Here is a 21,263-nt window from a genome sequence, read left to right on the forward strand (position 1 = left end):
TAGCTATACTATAAAGAACAGGTGTTTATTTAGAGTAGCAAAAGTAGAGCAATGAACCATTACTTCTGGCAAAGGGGCCTCCGTTGTCAGAAGCCATCCTGTGGTGTTCTTTCAACCTAGCGCGCACTGCAGGTCAGTCTGGGGTTGAGGGGGACACATTCACCAGATGTGCCGGAAAGGTCTCCGTAACTCTTAGGATGGCCCTAGAGCTGAAGAGAGGGTGCAGTCCGTCCAGGGAAACCTCAGCTGGTGTCAGCTGGTGTCAGGTGATCTAGATGGCAACACCATTGAGAGCACAAAGAAGGTGCCTGAACTGAGGTAGGTGGGGGTAGAGGAGCTAAATTTATTGCAAACAAATGGGGCAGAGTGCTCTCTTTGCACAAACTCAAACAAATATTCTACAAGAAAGGGAACAAGACTGACAAGTGGCTTGTTTTGACACAGTATGTTATTCCCTGTATACCACAGCTGAAAGACCCAGACAGGAAACCATTTTAGGTGAGACGTAAAAATGGCTGTTCTGTTAATGCTACAAATACTTATACAGTAAAGGAAATAAAGCGAACATCTCCAGCAAGGTGTACATAACATTAGTCCAGGTGCCACAGATATAGAAAATGGTGGTGGTAGAACCTGCAGTGAAATTAAGGCAGTGAAATTAAGAAAACACTCAGTCAAAGGCAACAAAATACTGAGTACTTATGACTACACATCGCATTTACACAAAACATTTAAGGGCCATTCCATTAAATGTCTGACCAGACGTCTTTCACACAAGATAGTCGTACGACTAACACAGTGAAGGTATGATAATTGTTTAGGTTCAAGAGACCTGTGTCACGTCTTGTCACCAGTGCTCTGTTTGACTATTTTCCTGTTTACTAACAGTGCTAGACTTCGTTACAGTTCAAAAGACCACCCAAAGTGGAACTTTTTTTAACATGGCAGCTGCTTTATCCATGTCCTGTCTGTGTCGCTACTAACACCGGATACTAGTTGTGGGATACATGCCCTTTTTACTTGAACCTGACTGAGGGATTGACTACTGGCTGCCCCTTTTAAATTTGTGTTGTTGTTCTGAACTGAAATCTCCTCATTCCATCTGATTGTATGCTGCATCTGTATGTAAGTGCTTGGGTGGATGCAGGGTGTGATACCTCATTGTGGGATTTCTTATATGTATGAAGCCCCTACAGTTGCTGAATGTTCCATATGGTTAATGGTAGTCAGAGATCAGTGACACACCCTTTCCTGCATATCCCACTCTGCTACTCTTTTAGAGTTCCTTTTTCTACTGGAATTAATTAAAGTGGGTATTTAGAGCTGCCCACTGTCCTGTGACCTAGATATAAGCGGGCCATGCTTGCTTTTCCAGTGTTCACCTTTTCTTTTGCTGAAGAACTGCATGCCTGTGTAGAAAGAGAACCGGACAAGAGATCGAATCCATGGCTGCCTTCTTTAATTGATTAGGGCCAAACCCCTACGACTCTGGAGAAGATCCATGCTGTTGAGCCTTATTGAGAAGGAGTTAGACTTCCTTGCATGCTTAAAAGGTACCTTGCACACCTAAAGCCTGAGATCCGGTGAGGCAATTGTGCCATGAGATGCCTGGTGCTGCTAAGTACAACTGAGACCAGGAACAACATTGAATGGCCCACTCAGTCAAAGGGAAACACATCGAGCTGCTCACTCACTAGGGGCTTCAAGCAAAAGGCAAGTGTGTAGCCCTACAAGCAGCACCCCATGACTGGGTCCATCACTGCTGTGAGCGCCTGATCTCTGCATTGCAAGACTGATGTATGACCCTGTGTGAATCTCCCTCGAGGTGCTCATCACCTTTGTGAGCTCCTGCATCTCACAGATGTAAGGATGGTCCAAAACCCTTCCAGTTGAGTTCCTTCACTTTTGCCCGTTACATCTGTGAACTGTCTGTGAAGCAACTCCCAGCTGTACTTAAAAGTTGTTGTCTCTGATGGGATGACCTCAAGCTCCACATAAGACGCCATCTCCCCTGCATACCTACAACTGTCATTGAGGTTAGCACAATTCTTGTACAGCAGCACTCTGCAACTGTAATTTACCATCACCACCCACTCGGCATGAACAGAAACCCTTGAACTGGTAAAGGAAAGACTGACTACTGACCTCTCCGTGAATAGGGATTAGGACAGATGGGAGGGCAGGAGAGCAGGGCCCATCAGATGCTGTGCAGTGTTTATATCCAGACTCTGTTGCCATCCAGAGCTTCAAACCACTTCACTGGCTGCTTCCTGAACTTAATACCCTAGAGGAAGATGTGCAGCTTACGGTCAGTGGGATGTGTATTTGATGGTCGCAGGGCTATCATCCCACAAGCAGGTAGGCTGTGTGCTGGGCAAAACCAGTTTGATTGTGTATATGGCAATCCGACAGTTCTTTTCCAGGCGGTATTGCGGGTGAAATTGTTTTGCCTGGGAGGCTGTTTTTGTGGATTGCTCCATTGTTACCAGATGCTTTAGGGCTTATTAAGAGGCCAGCCTCATTTGCAGCTACATGAAGATGTTACATCCATCGGGACAATGCTACCTGGTGGGAAACAAGCATATTGTGCTAAATGCAATGTATTCTCGTAGAGGACACCAGTCACACTGTACATGGACCCCACACATGTATACACTAACAGCCACACAGCACATGCTCAGAGCAGGGTAACCGATAAAAATCGCCCTTAGACCTTCAAATGAATATCACCACCAACCTCAGTCTCCCCATATCTGGATCAGTGGGTGTACTCCCATTCACAGAAGGCACTCATGGGTGTGGATACACTTTGGATGCTCCTCAAGTCCAGTGGACCAAACAAATCATATGGCACACATCCAGTGGTCTCACTGAAGAAGACGCTGCAGAGGAAAATAGATTGGGTAAGGTACAAAATATGGAAAAAATCAAAGTTGCGCAGCTGTCAGCACAGTGCTAGACATTTCAACCTAGTACATAATGTGTGACTGGTAGCACTCCAGTCAGGGCCAGCTTTAGGGCTGTGCGACAGGCGTGGTCTCACTAGGCACTGACCTGTGGAGGGGGTGCTGACTTCGTGGGGGGGGGGGCATGTGTTTAGCAATAACATGATTGGAGATGTGAGGGGCACGTTTGCCAGTGGTAGTGAGAGAATCCAAGGAGGCGGTCATTGGGTGTTGGGGGGCACCAAAAATGATTGTTGCACAGGGCGCCACCAGCGCCCTGACTCCGGTCGTGCTTGTGCTCTGGTGAATGGCCTAAGGTTGAGAAGTTACCTGTGCAATTTCTGACTCTGAACTCTGTAAAGGATCTCATCTCAAGTTTGTCATTTTCCTCATCATTGTAAGAAGGTAGGAAAATGCTTTACCTCAGTTGCATTTCGGTTTCCCGGTGGGACTTGGTACATAATATGTCCATCGCACAGTAGAATCCCCAATGTAATTGAGGTCAATTATTTACCTGCCTTCTTTCACTGATGAGATATCTGCTATTACACAGTACTTTGGGTTATGCTTCTCATCGTGTGTGTGCACAGCAAAGGTGTTACTACCCTTGTACAGGCAAATGCAGAATATTGATGGCAATCTCTGTTTCCCCGCGTGGGTCCACCCACCTCCCGTCTGAGATTCTGGGACAGTGAAGGGAACCAGGCTTCAAGGTGGGAAGGATGGTTTGGAAAACTGCGAAGAAGCAATATGCCAGAATATTCATATATGTTTGTACGCTTGTGGTATTTGTAGATACAAACGTAGCCCTAGAGGCAAAGGCAAACATAATAGCAGAAACAACATTAAACGGTGAACAGGAGGCTAGACACTGCAGCTTTCCTGATGAAAGGCCATGCAAATCACGGTCTTTATTTACCCAGTGTGACGGGTAGCTGGATTGTGACTATCCCTCAGGTGTCCCAGGAATCCTGCCCACAAGAAGAGAAACAGAGCCGCAACACCACAAACAAATATCAAAGTCCAATGGGGATAGGGACGGAGAGAACTGAGGAGGGAGAAACACAATAAATGGGACTGGGCAGAAGGTTGGGTGCAAAATGATGAGTAAATGAAGGAGTTGTAACTAGCGCTGTAGCCTGACACCTGATAATATGTATGGGAGGTCTTTAGACCACTCTACCTAAATCAATCTGAAAGGGTTCCTCCCTGTGACTAGCCCCATAGTTGCTTGTGTGGCATTATTACATTCCAGTGTTCTGAAGGTACCCACCTAGTTTATAGTTGCAACTGCCCTCTTTTTCATCTCCCCCACCTATGATGTTGTTTAGGTCTCTTCTGAGTGACTGCATCCAGTGAACTGACAACATGTGATTGGAGTGCCGAAGGCAAGCACGTTTGCGCCCATCCTCGCCTATACATAGCTAACAGCCAGTTACGCTGTATAAAATGCTTCTCCTGTAACACTTCACCCTCCCCCTGTAAGGTTGCCAACCTTTTCTGCCCACATCATTTACTAGCCTTATTTTCTTGTGCTATTTAATCATCAACTGAGGTTTTTTATCCATCAAGGAAAGATGAATTGTATCACTTGGTTCTTTTGTGCAAACGTTCTACCTTCTCTTTCTTAATGGCCGGAAAATAATATAGAGTAAAGCTGATGCCATGTGCTATGAGATCAGCGGCTCCCCACGGATATCAAATTGTTGGTTTTTACCTATTTGAGATATATCTAATTAGATATGCTCTGGTTATCAAATAGTACTGGTCATAGTATGGGTGAGCTAGTACGGAATGACTTCAAAATCTACCCTGCGCACCGGAGTAATAAACCTGGGGTGATGTGGATGCCCAGTCGATAGACATTGGTTAAGATTGTCTTTGTTTGTAAATTTAGGAACACTATACTGAAATTCATATTACTATATTGGTCGCCCCATAAAGTAGTCTCTAAGCTTAATTCATTGACTAAAGATATAGGAATGCTCATTTCACTTTAGGTACATGTTATTCTTCTGGGCGATTTAATCTTCTGGCTTGAAGCTTCTACAGTTCAAAGAGATTCTGGAGATTTTTAATATCAAACTGTTCATTTCAAGGCCTACTCATGCCTCTGATTTTTTTTTAGGTCCTATCTTTAATACTAGTAGGTTGGTTACAATAGCTGAAGACATTCTCTTGACCATTGTGCTGTTTCATTTGCCATTGCCCAGCCAGCTCCAACAAGAGCACTCACATGCATGAGACTTGAATCCTACACTTGGTTTTTGATCTAACTCGGCAAATTTAAGCTTGGGGTTCACCATTTCTTGAGGAAGTGCATCCAAGATGTGAGGACAACTTTTGAAAGCCTCTGAAAGTCCTAGAAAGAGCAAATTAGGGTAGGCAAGATATAATCTTTCTCCGGATGTACAGACAAAGCCCCCAATCTAGCAGAGGAACTTTATAGAATATTAGCGAGCTGCAGATACTTCAACCGGTCCAGTCCATTGTTATTTGTTATAGTAAGCTCTGTTATAGCTAATCGAATTTCTTGATAAAATATCAAAAATCTACAATGATATTGAGAAGTGAAATATCCCTACACCTAACTTTTTGTGAAGCAGTTCCTTGCGTTTCATCTTGTAAAGGCTCATTGGACCATTTTATTCTAAGCTCCGAGGAGTAAGTCCTTCTTGCTATCATCAATAATAGCTACATTCAAGTTCACCAAAGCACCTATATCAGGCTAAGTGGATGCATTTACTTGGGCCCAAGCTGCTACATGAGCTATTTTAATCTTTAATAAATCACTCAGCTCTGGAACTGCTCGAATAGTTAGGAAAAAAGCAATAATTAAACCATTTCATAAAAACTCTTCTGTAAATTCAGGAGACTTAATTGACTACTGGCTTGTTTCACTGCTTCCCCATCTAGGCAAATTGCTGAAAAAAACTAGTCTACATCCAATTTCAATTTTCTGTAGAAGAAAACATTCTGCTGGACCCCTACTAGGCCAGTTTCCACTCAGGTGAAAGTACCAAACTGATGGTGGTGTCTACTCTAGATGATCTACAGAGATGGGTGCTCAATGATGAACATGATATTACTCAAGCTGTTTGATGTCTTTGATACCATCGATCTTGCCATCCTTGTCAACCTCCTCTCAATGTAGGCACTACCTTTGAATGCCTTTGAATAGTTACTGTCTGTCTTGAAATATCTCCAACATTCACAGGCCTAATTTCCCTTTTGGTCTAAGCTCAATGTACACAGCTCTGATGTAAAAAGGGTTCTATCTTGTCTGCATTTATTTAATACCTACACGTGCTCTTCTGCTGAATGTAATTCACGTTCCTGGGGCACGATTTTAAATGTATATAAATTACTTCCAGGTGATCTTTGGGCTGGCTTGCCATTCAGAGCAGACAGTATTGTAATCCCCCACACTAGTAGAATTCTTTTCACTCACAGGGTGGTAGATATCAACCAACTTTATGAAGGTCAGTCTTATAAACACTAAGCCATTAATGCCCCCTTCAGTAACCCCTGTGTTGGTTATGAGCACCTGCCTAGACTGTAACATGTCGCTGAACACCAAAACAGACAACGTTGCTAACCTCTGCTTCTTCCAGCTAAAGTTGTTGAAAATAATTCTTACTTTTATTGACAGCCATCATCATGTACCAGTGATAAACTGCTTAATTAGCCAAGACAATGACAATTCATCTAGCAACACCAGAGATGCTTCTGCATTACCTGCAGCTGATTCAGAATGCTTCTGCCTCCCTTGGCCCTCTGGGAACATAATACACCCATCCTGAACCAGGCCATGATCATTATCCATATAGTGATTCTTCTATGGCTGAAATATATATGCGTGGTATAACAAAGGAAGAGCTCTTCGATGTGTGTGTCAATTGCTTTTGTCCCTAAGGTCCATATTATGACATAAACAGACAGAGATGTTTCCATTGGAGTTGCTGTCCTCTGGAGCACCTTACCTCTAGACCTGCGTGGTGAACCATCTCTTTTCAAGGTCAGGGAAACCCTGCTTTGATTTCCTGAAAATAAATCCCAGTCCCTTTTCCAGTGCCATACTAATATCTAAATAAGAGTTTTATTGGGACTCTTCTTAAATTCTTCAACATGAAAGTATTTGCAGATTTGTTTGCAGCAAAAGTACAGCAGAAATAGGTTCTCAATAAAATATTACTTGATTGTGCTTTGAAAAAGAGGAGATTCGGCAAAGAACTTGGTCCTAAGGCAGAACGAAGATTGGTGAAAAACTCAATTATTCTATGTAAATTATTAGAAGTAAAGGGCAGGTGAAAGTATAGAATATGGATTAGGATGTATGGCCAGCAAGCCTACTCACTCCTAAACTAGTCCATAATGTGGTATAGTTTTGTGCTGTTGCCTGTCCTTCTGCCCACCTTTTTAGGTCGAGCCTGGGCAGCGCATGCGCTGTTCTGCAAGGCATGCTGTATTCGAGTATGGATTTAAAGCCCAGCCCACTCTCTGCCCATATTTGTCATTGACTTGTGCCATCGTCCTTAGTAAATGCTGACTTCTGATTCGTTCATGGGCTTGTTAGTCCCTCCTTAGTACCACCTTGTCTTCATTTATAACCTCCCATGAGGACTGGCCCTTTTACTTCGGTTGTTACATGGTACGTCTTATTTAGTCTGTAAGCGCTATTTTCTTTATTTGAGTTTCACCTACTGCAGGTACGACATACTTTCCGGCAACATTCAGGACGCCATGCGCGCTTTCACTTTGCAAGCAGCCCGGACAATGGTAGCTGCTTCTTTGAAATGCAATAGGTCTCGTATTTACAAGAGTTTGAGCTATTGGTATTGTAAATGACAATGCCTTTTATTTATGTGTTAATCGTCAAAACAGATAAATAAAAGGCATTGACATTTACAATGCCAATAGCTTAAACTCTCGCAAATGCGAGATGTGGGACGCCCAAAATAGGGCCTCACAAATTGCAAGTATTTTTCAACTCGCAATTTGCGAGGCGCTATTTTGGATGTACAACAATGTGTAACACACTGTTAGTGATTCCCAATGGGGTCGCAAATTGAGAGGCTCATGAATATGAATAAGCCTCTCGCAATTTGCGACCCCATTGGGAATGGCAGGCCCTCCCATGTATCGTTGCCTGCTGGGCTCAGCAGACCACCATGTCTGGGAATGCTTTTAAATAAAGCAATTTTTATTATTTTGGCAGCCCGTTTTCCTTAAAGGAAAACGGGCTGCATTAAAAAAAAAAATTGAAATATTTTCGTTTCATTTTTTAAGGGCAGGCAGTGGTTCCTGGCACTTCCTGCCCTTAAAAATATTTTCCCCTGCATTTGCAAAGGGGAAGGGGTCCCCAGGGGACCCCTTCCCTTTTGCGACCACATTACCACCCTCTTGAAGAGGGTGGTAATTTGCAAGTGTTTTGCGCCCGCAATTGCGGATGCAAAACATTTGTACATAGGGTTGCGCTCGCTATTAGGAAGGGAAAGCCCCTTCCTAATAGCGAGTCGCAAAACCCTATTTTGCGAATCGCAAAAAATTGTCAGTTGCAAAATAGGGTTTGCACATTCCCTATGCTGTTTTTGCATGTGCAAACAGGTTCGCAAACCCGTTTGCGCATGCAAAAATGGTGGTACATCCGGCCCCTAGTGCATTGCAAATACTTGTTGATATAAGATTTAATTGAGCACGCAGTTCGCACCACGCCCATTGTACTGTAGACGACCCGAAACTCCACTGTAAATTCAGGAACTTAATTGACTGTTGATCAACTGCTGCAGCACAGGGCTGCCTATCACAAACAGCTGCCCTGTACACTCTACATCTGTTGAAAAAACTAGATCCTGCTTCCCCGCTGTACCAAAGCCTCAACGGAAGACTAGAAGAGCTATAGGAACTGGAATGGAGAAAAGTTGTATCATCTAATGAGTATGGATTTACTTTTCTTTAAAATGTGATTAACAGTTTTTTTGTATTTCTTTTATAGCTCTGCGAGGACAGACTGCTCGATACGATAAGTCCATCCCTCGACACAATAAAGATGCAAGTTTACTTTGATATGAATTACACAGATCGAGGTAATAATATCTGTGCATCTTATTTATGTGCCTTCAGGAATAGAATTAATAGTGCTGCACACTACTGTTTAAATCACTTGTATCATAAAGCATGTGCTGTGTATATTTACGTTTTTACATCAGTGATTTTCGAAGTTGATGAAGGAAGGCATTTAAGAGTTGAACGAATTCAAATGGTTGTCAGATGGTAGCCTGGCCAGATAATGTCTGTAAACCTCAGAAATAGAGACCTATTATGTTTGTTTGTGCACAATTCTAACGACAATAGATTTGGAAATAGCAATTCTTTGAAAGTAAAAATAACATACAATCAGAGCTTGTACACAAAATATTGAAAAAATTGTAGAGGTAAGGTTGTGATTTTTTCTTCTTTTAAAGTGTTTACTATAGTACACAGCAATTAAATATGCAAACATTGCTGTAGAAGATTGATCAGTGTTGATCAAAATATTTATCTTACAAATACACAAAATATACAACATAATAAATAGTTCATGGAACTATGTAGTATAAAGGCCTTGCAAACTGAACTCAATATGGATGCCAGACACCATACAAGCTCAGACATGCGTAGTATAGCAAGTATAGACATGATTTATATAGCAGACATACATGCCAAGTATCGGTTGCTTTTGAACTATGAAAATGTTAGTAGAACTAGAGAATGAAATTAATCAATTCTTTTACATTTCTGAATGAACCAAAGCTGATAGGTTGCTTTGGAAAATTACAGCCATTTTCAGATTTTGTTGTAGCAAGTCACACCTCTTTATTGCTAAATTTGTAATTCCCAAAATGAGATATTTTGATACAGCAAGTGAAGTGGACACTTCCTATAGACTGTAGGGGTGAATAGTTCTTAGTGAGTTTCATACCTGCACAAAGACTTCAAAGATGGGTAGGCCATTCTACTCCAACATAGTCCACCATTGTTTTCAGACAAAATTAATTTAAAACGTAATGTAGCCACATGTTTCGGCCTCTTATTTTACCAAGTATACTATGTTCAGACTAACGATGGATAGTATCCAAAGAACCAAGGTCAGGCTATATGCACACTATACAATTGTTGCAAGTTTGTTCAAAATGTTGCTTCCCAATGGAATATTTGAAGAGGTCTCTATTGCATAATTTGATTTGTGAATATAAATAAATAAATACCTAGTTTTATATCACAGGTTGTATAAAGGAATCGGTACAAACAGTAGATCAATATCGCTCAAGCCAAAGACGAGTCTTTAGTCTTGAGGTCTATGGAGGGCTTTTATACGTGATCTTTGTCTTCTGATTAATTGATCTATGCTGATTTCTCCTGGCTAGTGCGTTTGTGTGACTGCCTGTTGACGTCTGAGCTCTTGATTCCTAAATTGGACCCCAGCAAGGGGCTAATGGCTCTGGCCCTTAACAGAACTTGTAACCAGAGGTGCCTAAATAAAATGTATTACAGATTCTAATTTTTAAATCAACTGGTAGATTAGTCAAAAAGATCTGGCTGATTTGGTGGTTTTCTTTTCTGGTTCTGTGTCGGTCTGAATATAAAAATTTCTATAAACAATTGCAATTTATTTTAAGCAGACGTGTGATATGTTTGAAAACGTGCCTTCCTGATCACAGGTTGAGCCCTTAAAATCATCCTGGTAGATAGTATACTTAACTTCCCCTAAGACACAGAGGTGGAGTCCTGAAAAGGGACAGGTTTAGTAAGGGCCAAGTAATCCCGGAAATAAACAGAAAAGTGTAAAGCACATACCTAATACGGTAAACACCACAGGGCTGGGACAAGGGTAGTGCAGCTGACAAGCTGGAGCTAGGGACTGGAAAACGCCACCAAGTATTACCCTGAACCCATCTGCATTACACCATAAAATCAGAAAACATTTCTGTCAATGTATATTATGAGCAGTTTTCCAGAATTATGCCAACAACATTTGATAATGGCTCTGTTGAACCAAGAAGAAAAACTCAATTTTAAACTAAGGGCCTCATTATGATGTCGGTCGGTGGTCGTTTCTGTGAGAGAATCGACCGACCATAGATCGGCGGTTCCACACACCTCATTATGATGCGACTGCACATGGCGAGGTCGCAAACTCCCATTTTTCTATGGGAGCTTGTGCGGTGGGCGGAAACTGCTCGCATCACAAGCTCCCATTGAGAAATGGAAAATTGTGGCAATTCCTGCACCGTGTGGCAAGCACCTCATGGTGCCTGCCACACGGTGCAGGGATTTTCAGGGGGCCACTTTAAGTGCACGCCAGGGCCACAACCGTAGGCCTCCGAGGGATGGGGTCCCTGCTAGGGGTCCCCAAAGTTGCTTTCCGACAGCCTTTCCGTGTCGGAAAGGCTGTTAGAAACCGACATCATAATCCCAATGGCAGTAATGTATTCCTTAACGGATTATGAGCGGTTTCTGACTGGTTGACGAGCTCCTTGAGCCCGTCAGAACTGAGTCGGATTGACCTGCCAGTTTACACTCCGAGCGTCGACATTGTAATTCAATGGTCATAATATAAACTTACCATATCTGTTGGTAAGCCTCTGATGAGCGGTCGGAGGCTTACAGACTGACATTGTAATTGGACCCTAAATGTACTAGTATATTTGAGTAAATAATATTTTTCCAGCATTGTACCTTTCATAGATTCACTTGCTTTAATAATTCCTCATTGTTGTGATAGGAGTCCCACTGACATTTTTTAATAGCAGCATCAAGTCCTCCTTGGTCTAGGAGATCTTAATCGAAGTTACCTCAATAGCCTACTGACCTATTGAAAAAGGCTCAAAGTCAAGCTAATGATTTTTCCTCCACATGTTGTATAGAAATAGGGTCTCAGAGCTTTGCCCCCTCTCAAGACAAATCTGTTTACTCGTTAGTTAAAAGATCCGTTTTCTTTGGTTTGGGGATAATTGAATGGGAAAGGTGTGTGTTAGTACCTGTCCTTTATGTGTGCCTGTATACATGCATTGAAATCTCCACTAATATTCCTGGATTAGATGTGGCAAAATATTTTTCTGCCCATTGATAGAACATCAAAAGTAGCCTCTTTGAGGTCTGTGAAGCATATGACAAAATGAGGGTCTACACTGACCTTAAAGGAAATGCATGTGTTGCCTTTCCTGAAAGTATAAGATAAAAGACTGTAAGATCTGCTGAAAAGTTTCTGCCAAAACCTTCAGTGACAATGAGAGACGATTGTTGAGGCTGCTTAAAAAATGAAATGGATATTGATACCCTCTCTTCTCTGGATAAGAGCTTCCCTTGTGCAGCAGAAAATAACAAGTCCCCCCCCTCACCTCCAGATAAATCAGACACAAAAAAAGTAATCTTCTACACACATCGTCTTCAAGTAAAATGAACCACAAGCAAAGATTCACAAAAAGACTCTCAAAACGTCACGCATATAAACCTCTCCTTCAATTGTGCAAGAGAGGAAGAAAGGAAAATCTTCATCGTCAATACCACCACCGGCTTTCCCTCAACCAAAAAAACTAAAACCCTCATTGAAAATCTCCCCATCGTTGACAACCTTTCAGTCATCCAGAATGAAGATACCTGCACATACATCTATCAACACACCATCAACGACAAGGAAGGTGAAACTATGGTCAATGAGTCTGTAGATGAGTGTGCTACCAACGACGATACCACTCTCCACAACAGTTCCATCAATGAGCCCTTTGAAGACAACTTCCATCAACGCCAGAACCAAAGACAGGAAAAGAACGATGTCCATTAGCAATCTAACCAGATAACATGTCCCCTAGTAAGATCCTGCCTCTGCCACCTGCAGAGCTGCTAGAGATACACCGGAAGAGGAGTAAGGTCCATATGATACATTTGGACCTGCATGCAGCCAAGGCCAGCTCAAGGTGAAATACCAAACTACAGAGGCAGGACAAGGTAGTTCACCACACTACTCTCAGAATTCATGACCACAAGTTCAACCTAATTTTTCAAGACTTGGGGAAGAGGAATGATCAGAAAATTGGGCCACTATGAAAGCCACTGTGATCCTTCTGAAGGATACTATGAGAACTACAATGAGCCATCTACCCAGTCTTTACACCAACTGCATCAGTCCTCCTAAATTTATTTCCTCTTCCTCCTGAGGTACTACAGCGTCAGATAGAGCCTCGCAAATCAGCAGAGGATAGTCTCTTGTACATCAGATCCACCATCAACTTGAATTCAGTTGGACACATGAGATGATTATCACTATTAAGATGCCGTGGGAGAAGGGTAGCTACCATATGGTCCAATGCCTGGAAGAAGTGAGTGGGATAATTACAAAAGCATTTTATGCGTCTACCAGTATACTCGCTACCGAATGACATTGTCAGGTTCCTTGTTCTGATAGAAAATGCTTTCAAGTGGTACAAATTAACTGTAACAGCACACAGAGATACAGACGGCTTCTTACACGATTTTAGGTACCCAGGTTGGACTTCCATTAAAGCCATACCAATTATATACTCTAGCAAGAAGGATTAAAGTTAATGCAAATACTGGTACCAATAGCTGCGGTCATACTGAAGCAAGACCAAAAATACAAAGCCCCAGACAACACTCTGACATACCAAGATGGGCACCCAATGATGGACTGTGTAGCCTAGAGAAGGTAAAAAAACATTGCTTTTCTTTCTTGGACAGGGAACTTCATAAGATAGTCGCCTGTGGGACGAGGTTGTCATCAATGGCAACTGTATCAATCTGTGTCAAACTGAATGGCTGTTTTAGGTAGATATGATCTCCAAATGTTGATCTCATACTAGAAGACAACTACAGGCAGCCAAGCACTTATCCTTGAAGGGGAGAGGGCATCAGCAGCTAACATGGACTCAGCAATAGATGTGACAAATCTAGGTTTCTTCCACCTCACAGGGTTGGCTGCACTGTGAAGGCAAAGTTCTGCATTTGGTATTTTTTTTATAGGTGACAGCTAATCCTCCACCAATTTTTTTCTGTTCATTTATGTACATACTGTACAGCATACTGAGGTACAAAAAATGTTACAAATGTGTTCTATATGTAAGTATTATTTTTTATTGCCCTTATGAAATATGTTATCATTCTATGTGGCTGAGTTTCCCTGAAGGTTTAATGTGTGCAGAAGTGAGAGAAGGTCGACGTGTGGTTTCTTTAGCTTTTCTATGGCAAGTTTGAGCCTAAGGAATCTGTAAAAATCTAGATTAATAAGTCTCTGAGTTGGGAAAGGAGATGGTATTGTTGAGGTCTTTAATGTAAATAATCCCTTTCTCCGACCATTCTGCCCAGTACACCATTTTCCATTTACTTTTATGTAAGGATTGCCACAAAAAGCTGCCAGTGTGGAGTCTTTTATCTTGCTGGTAAGTCTTTTGTCAAGACATTGGAGTGCAGAGACAAAGTCGTTAATATTTAGGTAGTGTTGAGCTTTGTTATGCTTACTTTCCGAAGGCATTAATGGGTATAATACATTTTAGAAGGTCTACTTCTATTTGGACCCCTGGCGGTAGAGAAACCTGCTAAGAAACATGCTCAGATTTTGCCTACATTGTAGACGAAATGTCTGCTTTCTGAATAACCCTATATGGCGCCGATATCAATAATACCCAAGACAGAATTTAAGGAGTTGATCTGCATGTAATGCATTATTATTCTTTCCTCAGGTTATACACTAATCTCTTACCCCACAATCTCATCCCACATGGTATGTGTAGGAAGCTGGCTCTTTATATACTTTGTGGAAAATGTATTCTTTATCTTGACACTCACTCAGCCATTTTGTACCCTGTGGAAAAGTATGTCTGTTATCTTGCCATTCGCTCTGCTATTTTGCCCTTCACCCTTCATTACTGACCTTCTCTCTGTATCACAAACGCTGGCGCGGGTCCCGCTTTGTTTGGGAAGTCTTGTGTGCGGAGGTGCCGCCATCCAGCAAAGGAAAACTGCTAAAAGCACCCAGAGAGCCTGCAAACACCGCCGGGGCACACGGGGTCGCTTGCACGGGACTCCCAGGACCAGGAGTCTGTGCACCAGCACACCTGCGGCGAGCTCCGCCCCCCCTCCCCTCCGGCCATCAAAACCTCTTGCCGGACCCGCTCGCGCGGGTCCCGCTTCGTTTGGGAAGTCTTGTGTGCGGAGGTGCCGCCATCCAGCAGAGGAAAACTGCTAAAAGCACCCAGAGAGCCTGCAAACACCGCCAGGGCACACGGGGTCGCTTGCACGGGACTCCCAGGACCAGGAGTCCGTGCACCAGCACACCTGCGGCGAGCTCCGCCCCCCCTCCCATCTGGCCTTTATGAACATTCCACGGGTGACGCAGCACGGAGCGCAGCGCGGGTCAGAGCCGGACGAAGCCCGGACAAAGGGCGGGCCGTCTGTGGCCGTCCGGGGACGGAGGAGGACGGGACGGGCCACCCCCCTTTGTTTGTCTAGGAACTTACTACCAATAAGTCCTTACTCCAAAAGGTACTGTTGTTATTGGAATCTAAATCCCTTGATGCCAGCATTGTAGTAGTAAGTTATTGGACAAACTTGAGGTGCTCCTCCTTTGTATCTACACATTAAGCTCTCTATCCAACTGCAGAATGAGTAATCGGGGGAAAAAAGCAAATATATCAACCACACGTCCACATACCAGGCTGCATACAGCAGAATCCCAGCCCCTGCCCACCTTGACTGCAATCGACAAGATGCTGCAACAAACAATTGGTGTAGTGGCTACTGCCATTGAGAATACTGAGAGAAGGCTATCAATTACACCAACACTATGTATCCAAAATCAGGGAGGTGACACCTCAACTATTATGGCTGATGTTCAAGAGGCAAATTCCTACCTGATATCTTCGTGTGTAGATTTGCCCTGTAGTCAGATGCTATTGAGACTTCTATAGATGTTCAGGAGCCTATGGTTATTTTGACCTCCCCCTCTCCTGAGAAAACGCCTGAAGCACGCAAATCACGCCCTAGGAAAAAGAAAGACAATATTCCTAAAAAATCGGGCAAAAATAATCCGGCAAATCATAACCTGGTGACCCCGACTGTTAATTCTTCATACCCGACACCAGGAATACCGTGCTGGGTCACTAAAATGATGGCCGATCTACAGGAATGCCTGGAGCGGGCTATTGTCACTCAACTTAAACCCTTGGTGTCAAAACTTGATAAACTCATCTCTATCGTAAACACCAAGGGGTCAGGGACAATAGAGTCAGCTAAGCCACCGGGAAATCCTGTACTTTCTGTTTGCGAGACTACACCTGAAAACGCTCCTAGAGGTAGGGTAGTCGGGAAAAAAAACCTACAGCACAGACTAATAATGCAGGAGTTTCAATAAGTACCCAAAAGTCTACACGCGCTCTACCCCATCCCCTGCCTGGTACCAATACCCAGGACCAAGTCCATCAAGCAGCGGGAAATTTGACAATTGTCAGAGACAAAGTTATATTAAAGACTAACGAGGGCGAAAAGGGGGGTAAGACTAGCTCACTAATAAAAAGGAATGTAACACCAAGAGCTATTCCCTACCAGTTACCAACAATTAATCTACCCCCAGAAGCCCAACTGTATGTGGTAGCACTTGCAGGAGTTCCATCCGTAAGTGAGGGGAAAAGAGAAATGGAGGCCGAGTTAAAAAACAAGTGTATTCAATGGCTTAGCCTAAATAGACCCCTGCCATTAAATGTTTCGGGCAAAATTCTGTCGGCTAGAAGAGTAGATTGGATTGGGAGGGGCCCAAAGACAGTAGCAGGAGATGTCATAATTTTGAATTCCAGGGACGCCTCTGCTGTAGAGTATATCTGCGATGCCCCACACTATAGATTAAACACCCAAATATGCCCATTACATCTCTCATACTTCTACCCTACTCCTAGATTGGAATCATCCCACCCCAAAAGAGCATATCTTAATAGGGGTTGTTACCTTCCACCATACAGAATGCCAAATGGGAGGTTAACTAGGGAGGGTATGTCCTCTTGCAGCCCTCTATTCCCGTTACAACCACATTGGAATAGGTTCAGTGTGCTGGAAGAGGTGGATTGACTCAGATCTAAGGGAAATCCCCCGTCACTAGTCACAGACGGGCGGGGGTAATAGAGGAAAATGTTTCATCATCTACCCCCAGGGAGGATCCAAGGGGAACAAGGAAGTAAAGGGTTCTGAAAAATAGTTGAAGGATGTCTAAAATTGGTTTCCTGGAATATAGCAGGGCTTAAAAATAAATTGCTTACTCCCGAGTGGGCCGCCTTCATGGCGACACACATCTGCCTGATGCAAGAGACCTGGGCACTGGAAGAGAGCACTAGCTCGACCTTTGCAACATAGGATATCTTGGCAGTGTCTACAGGTAGAGGTCGCCCATCGGGTGGGTTATCAATATGGATAGGCACTCATCTGGGTATCCAGGCGACCCAAATGCAAACAAATTCCCTGGATATCCAGTGTGTTTTATTAAAACCTCAAAGTAAACCGCAAATAGCTTTAATAAACATCTACTCGAGGCCATCTAGGAATGGTCAAGAATCGAATACAATCAAATCCCTCAACTCCTTTATTCAGGCGCTAGACCCCTCCATTGCAATAATTCTCGGCGGTGATTTTAATTGCCAATTTGAGCCGCTGGGTAGCCTGGAGCTGGGCGAACAAGATGAAGTAGATGCATTCTGGCATATTCCCGAGTCTAATATCACCCCGGCCAGGGCATGGACCCCGTTAGCGCTCCAAATAAAATCTTTCTCCCTTGCAACGTCCTTGCGGGCGTGCAATGGGAGACTGGACCCCGACCGCCCAGGCACAGCTACGTTTAATCAGGCATGTCAGACTTCCATCATTAACTATCTTATGGTGGAAGCGAATAATTGGGATAAGCTGAAGGAATTCAGGGTTGTGCAAAGGCATGATAGCGACCACAATGCCTTGGTTGTAACTTTCAAACCCGGGTCCTTTGGTTTAACAAATCCCGACCCCAATCCCGCCATGGTGCTGCCTCTCTTATGGTGACTAATAATAGAAGGAGGGTCAAATGGCCTCACTTAGTAGATTCACCTTTACAGCTTGCAAAAATATATCCGCTCGCAATTCCTCTTATAACTCAGATGGGTGATCCGACTTGCTGGCAGCAGGCAGTAGACATACACAGGCTGTTAGCAGTGGCGCTGGGGGAAGTGTTCTACCCTGTAAGTGTAAGTAAGCGGCGTGTGCCGAAGACGCATCCCTGGTTTGATGATGCCTGCAAGAAATTAAAAAAGGAGCTCCTTGCGGCAATCAAATCCAAAGATTTTGGGCCCGATGTAGGTAATTTCGATTTACCTACTCTTAAATACCGAATCATACCGATTCGGTATTTAAGAGTAGGTAAATTTGAAGTAGGCAGATGTAGGTAATTTTTCTTTTTAAATTACCGAATCTGTATGATTCGGTATTTACCGAATCGGTAAATACCGAATCAGTATTTGCCATTGATTCCTATGGGCCTTGAAGCCCATAGGAATCAATGGCAAATACCGATTCGGTAATTACCGAATCGGTAAATACCGAATCCTGCCAGGGGAACGGGGTGTCACTTTGACACCCTGTTGCACCCCAATGTCAGGCTTGTGTGCCATGTGGCACCCATACATGCCCTAAGGGCATGTCTGTGTGTCACATGGCACAAGTGTACATGCACAGATGTGCATGTACACCTGAATTCGTTATTTACCATGCAATAGTATTACATGGTAAATAACTAATTCTGAGGGGCCTGTGGCACTGTTTAAAGCGCCACCTACATCTGCATTTACAGATTCGGTATTTTTACCGAGTCTGTATTTACCAATTCGGTATTTTTACAGATTCGGTAAATACAGATTCGGTAACTATACAGAATCTGTAAATACATGCCCCCTACATTCGAAAAGGCATTTACCGGTCGGTAACGGCCGAATTCGGCCGTTACCGACCGGTAAATGCCTACCTACATCGGGCCCGAAGTGAATATCAGGGCAATTAGACTGTCGTATAAAAAGGAGATTACCAGGGGCAAGAAAGAGTGGGAGGAAGCCAGGTGGGAAGATCTGAGAGGTGCCCTCCTGGCAAAGGTTGCCAAGCTATTTTGGGCATTAGTAAGCTCTGGTGCGAAACAGGGAGGAGAGACTCTCCAACCAAATATTGCCCCTTTAGTTTGGGAGGCGCACTTTGCAGTGCTTTACACAAGTCCCTAATCTGGCATCCTTAAATATACAAATAGGGCCCGGAAACTAGAGCTAGATAGTGTCCCTCACACTCCATCGGCCCCTGACCTCCCGCACGAGTGTCGACTGCGGGGGGCCTCGGGCTAGGGCCACCAGACGGGCCAGTGGGACACCGGGGTGGGGACGGTCTCTGGAAACATTGAGAGCATCCTCTCGGGAGTTCCGCAACTAAAAAAGGGTAAAATAGAGAGACAGGATGAACTGTTAAATAAGGTCCAGTTTTGGTTATCAAAAAATAGACCCCTGCCCCGTGACTGTGACGGTGGGATTGTGAGCGTGAGGAGAGTAGGTTGGCTGGGCCCCCTGCCGAAAAACATTATTGGTGACCTGATACTAATAAGATTCAGAAGCAGAAACATTGCCCCACTTCTTCGAACTTGGCAACCTAAAGAAGGGGATGGTCCCATATCCATCTGGGACCTACATGACTTCTATCCAAGCACATTGTATACTTGCGCCGCTAGGCCAACGACTGGGGATTGTACCAGGCTGGGTAGAGGATCTTGTTTACCGCTTGTTTGTAGTATTTCCGCCCCGAATAGATCTGAAATACCGTTTAACATTTCTTAATCATTGTTACCCTTTGCACATTCCCTTTTGATGAAAAGGAAGAACTGATATCATTAACACTGTAAAGTATGCTATTGGTAGGAAGTTATATTTACAGGATGAGCAAATGTTTGTTTATTCTTTTATCTTGGAGATATCTGTGTTTCATATGTATGTACCTTATTTTTAATTATGAATGTATTTTAAAATTGTATGCTTTTATGATTGTATACAAAAAATCGAATAAAGCTTTTTGAAATGAAAAAGATAACTTACTGTTTAATAACTTTTTAATCAAATGTTTTTAACTTTTTATGTATTTTATCTTTGTTCATGTATCCGTTTTTTTTAATCTGTACTTTTATGGTCCACGACCGAAATAAAGTTATCAAAAGAAAGACAAATGCTCTGGGGCTTCACTCTTGACTTGCCTCATTCCTGCAAAGACATACACACCCTGTTCGTGCTCTGGCCTGACCACAAACTGACCAACACATGTTCGATCAGTCGGACAGGGAGTTTCCCCGATGCTTATCGTCTTCACCTTGTGACTATGCCCTGCAGGGGCCCAACAACTACCATCTGCTGACTTATCAGATTGACCTCTATCTGTTGTATAAACATGCTTTTCACCTATGCCCTGCAGGGGCCCAACAGTGACCATCTGCTAACTTATCAGATTGACCTATAATTATGGTGTTCATTGTTTTACTGTACACGTCTCCCTTTGTATAATTATGGTGTTCATCGTTTACTGTACACATCCCCCCTTTTGCATAATCATGGTGTTCTTTCTTTACTGTACACGATGTGGGGATGAAGGGTATATAAGACGTGGAACCAAAGTTCTTGGCAGAATGCCTCCTCGGGCAGCTATGGGTGTCTGTTGTTGATGCTTTCTCTCTCATGAGATTGTAATACATATCCTTTCTCACCGTGCTCCAGTGTTGGTCTCAGTTTGTATTTCGGACCCGTGGACTATAGGGTGACCCTGCACGTTTGGGTGGTCCCACAAAAGACCTCCACATCCACAACTTTACCAAAGTAAGGTATAAAGTGCCTAGAGTCCAGGGGATCCCCAGAGGAATAGAAGAGGCTAAATTAGATAATCAATAACAGCTCTCTTTGTGGTAGTGTGGTTGAGCAGTTAGGCTTATCAGGAGGGTGAACATTTATTGTATTCACTCAAACAAGTCTGATTGCACACATTGAGAGACAGAATCCCGACCAATTAGGTAAGTATAAAAAAGGTATACTTACGTTTTATTTCTAGAACCAAGCAGGACATGGCACAGGTAAGTGAAATATACTTTCAAATGCAAACCTTTACAAGGAAATGCAGCTGTGTATGAAATTGCAATTGTTACAGGTTTGTATTTGCTTTTAAAACAGTTTAAAATACATTGAGATTACTTTGGAATACTTTAAATTACTTTTGGATTACATTGACTACTGGGGGTGATATGCC

The 21,263-nt window shown here is 43.2% G+C and overlaps 1 protein-coding gene across 1 annotated transcript in view; it reads left to right on the plus strand.

Annotated features, from left to right (window-relative positions):
- CFAP206 (cilia and flagella associated protein 206) overlaps window positions 1-21,263 on the plus strand; it is a 603,144-nt gene that overhangs the window by 120,462 nt on the left and 461,419 nt on the right. Inside the window, exon 4 of the mRNA XM_078648188.1 lies at window positions 8,941-9,031. Coding sequence (XP_078504314.1) covers window positions 8,941-9,031 — 91 coding nt within the window. The remainder of the gene's footprint in view (window positions 1-8,940; window positions 9,032-21,263) is intronic.

This window comes from Lissotriton helveticus, chromosome 6 (assembly GCF_964261635.1).
Source record: "Lissotriton helveticus chromosome 6, aLisHel1.1, whole genome shotgun sequence".
Taxonomy (NCBI): domain Eukaryota; kingdom Metazoa; phylum Chordata; class Amphibia; order Caudata; family Salamandridae; genus Lissotriton; species Lissotriton helveticus.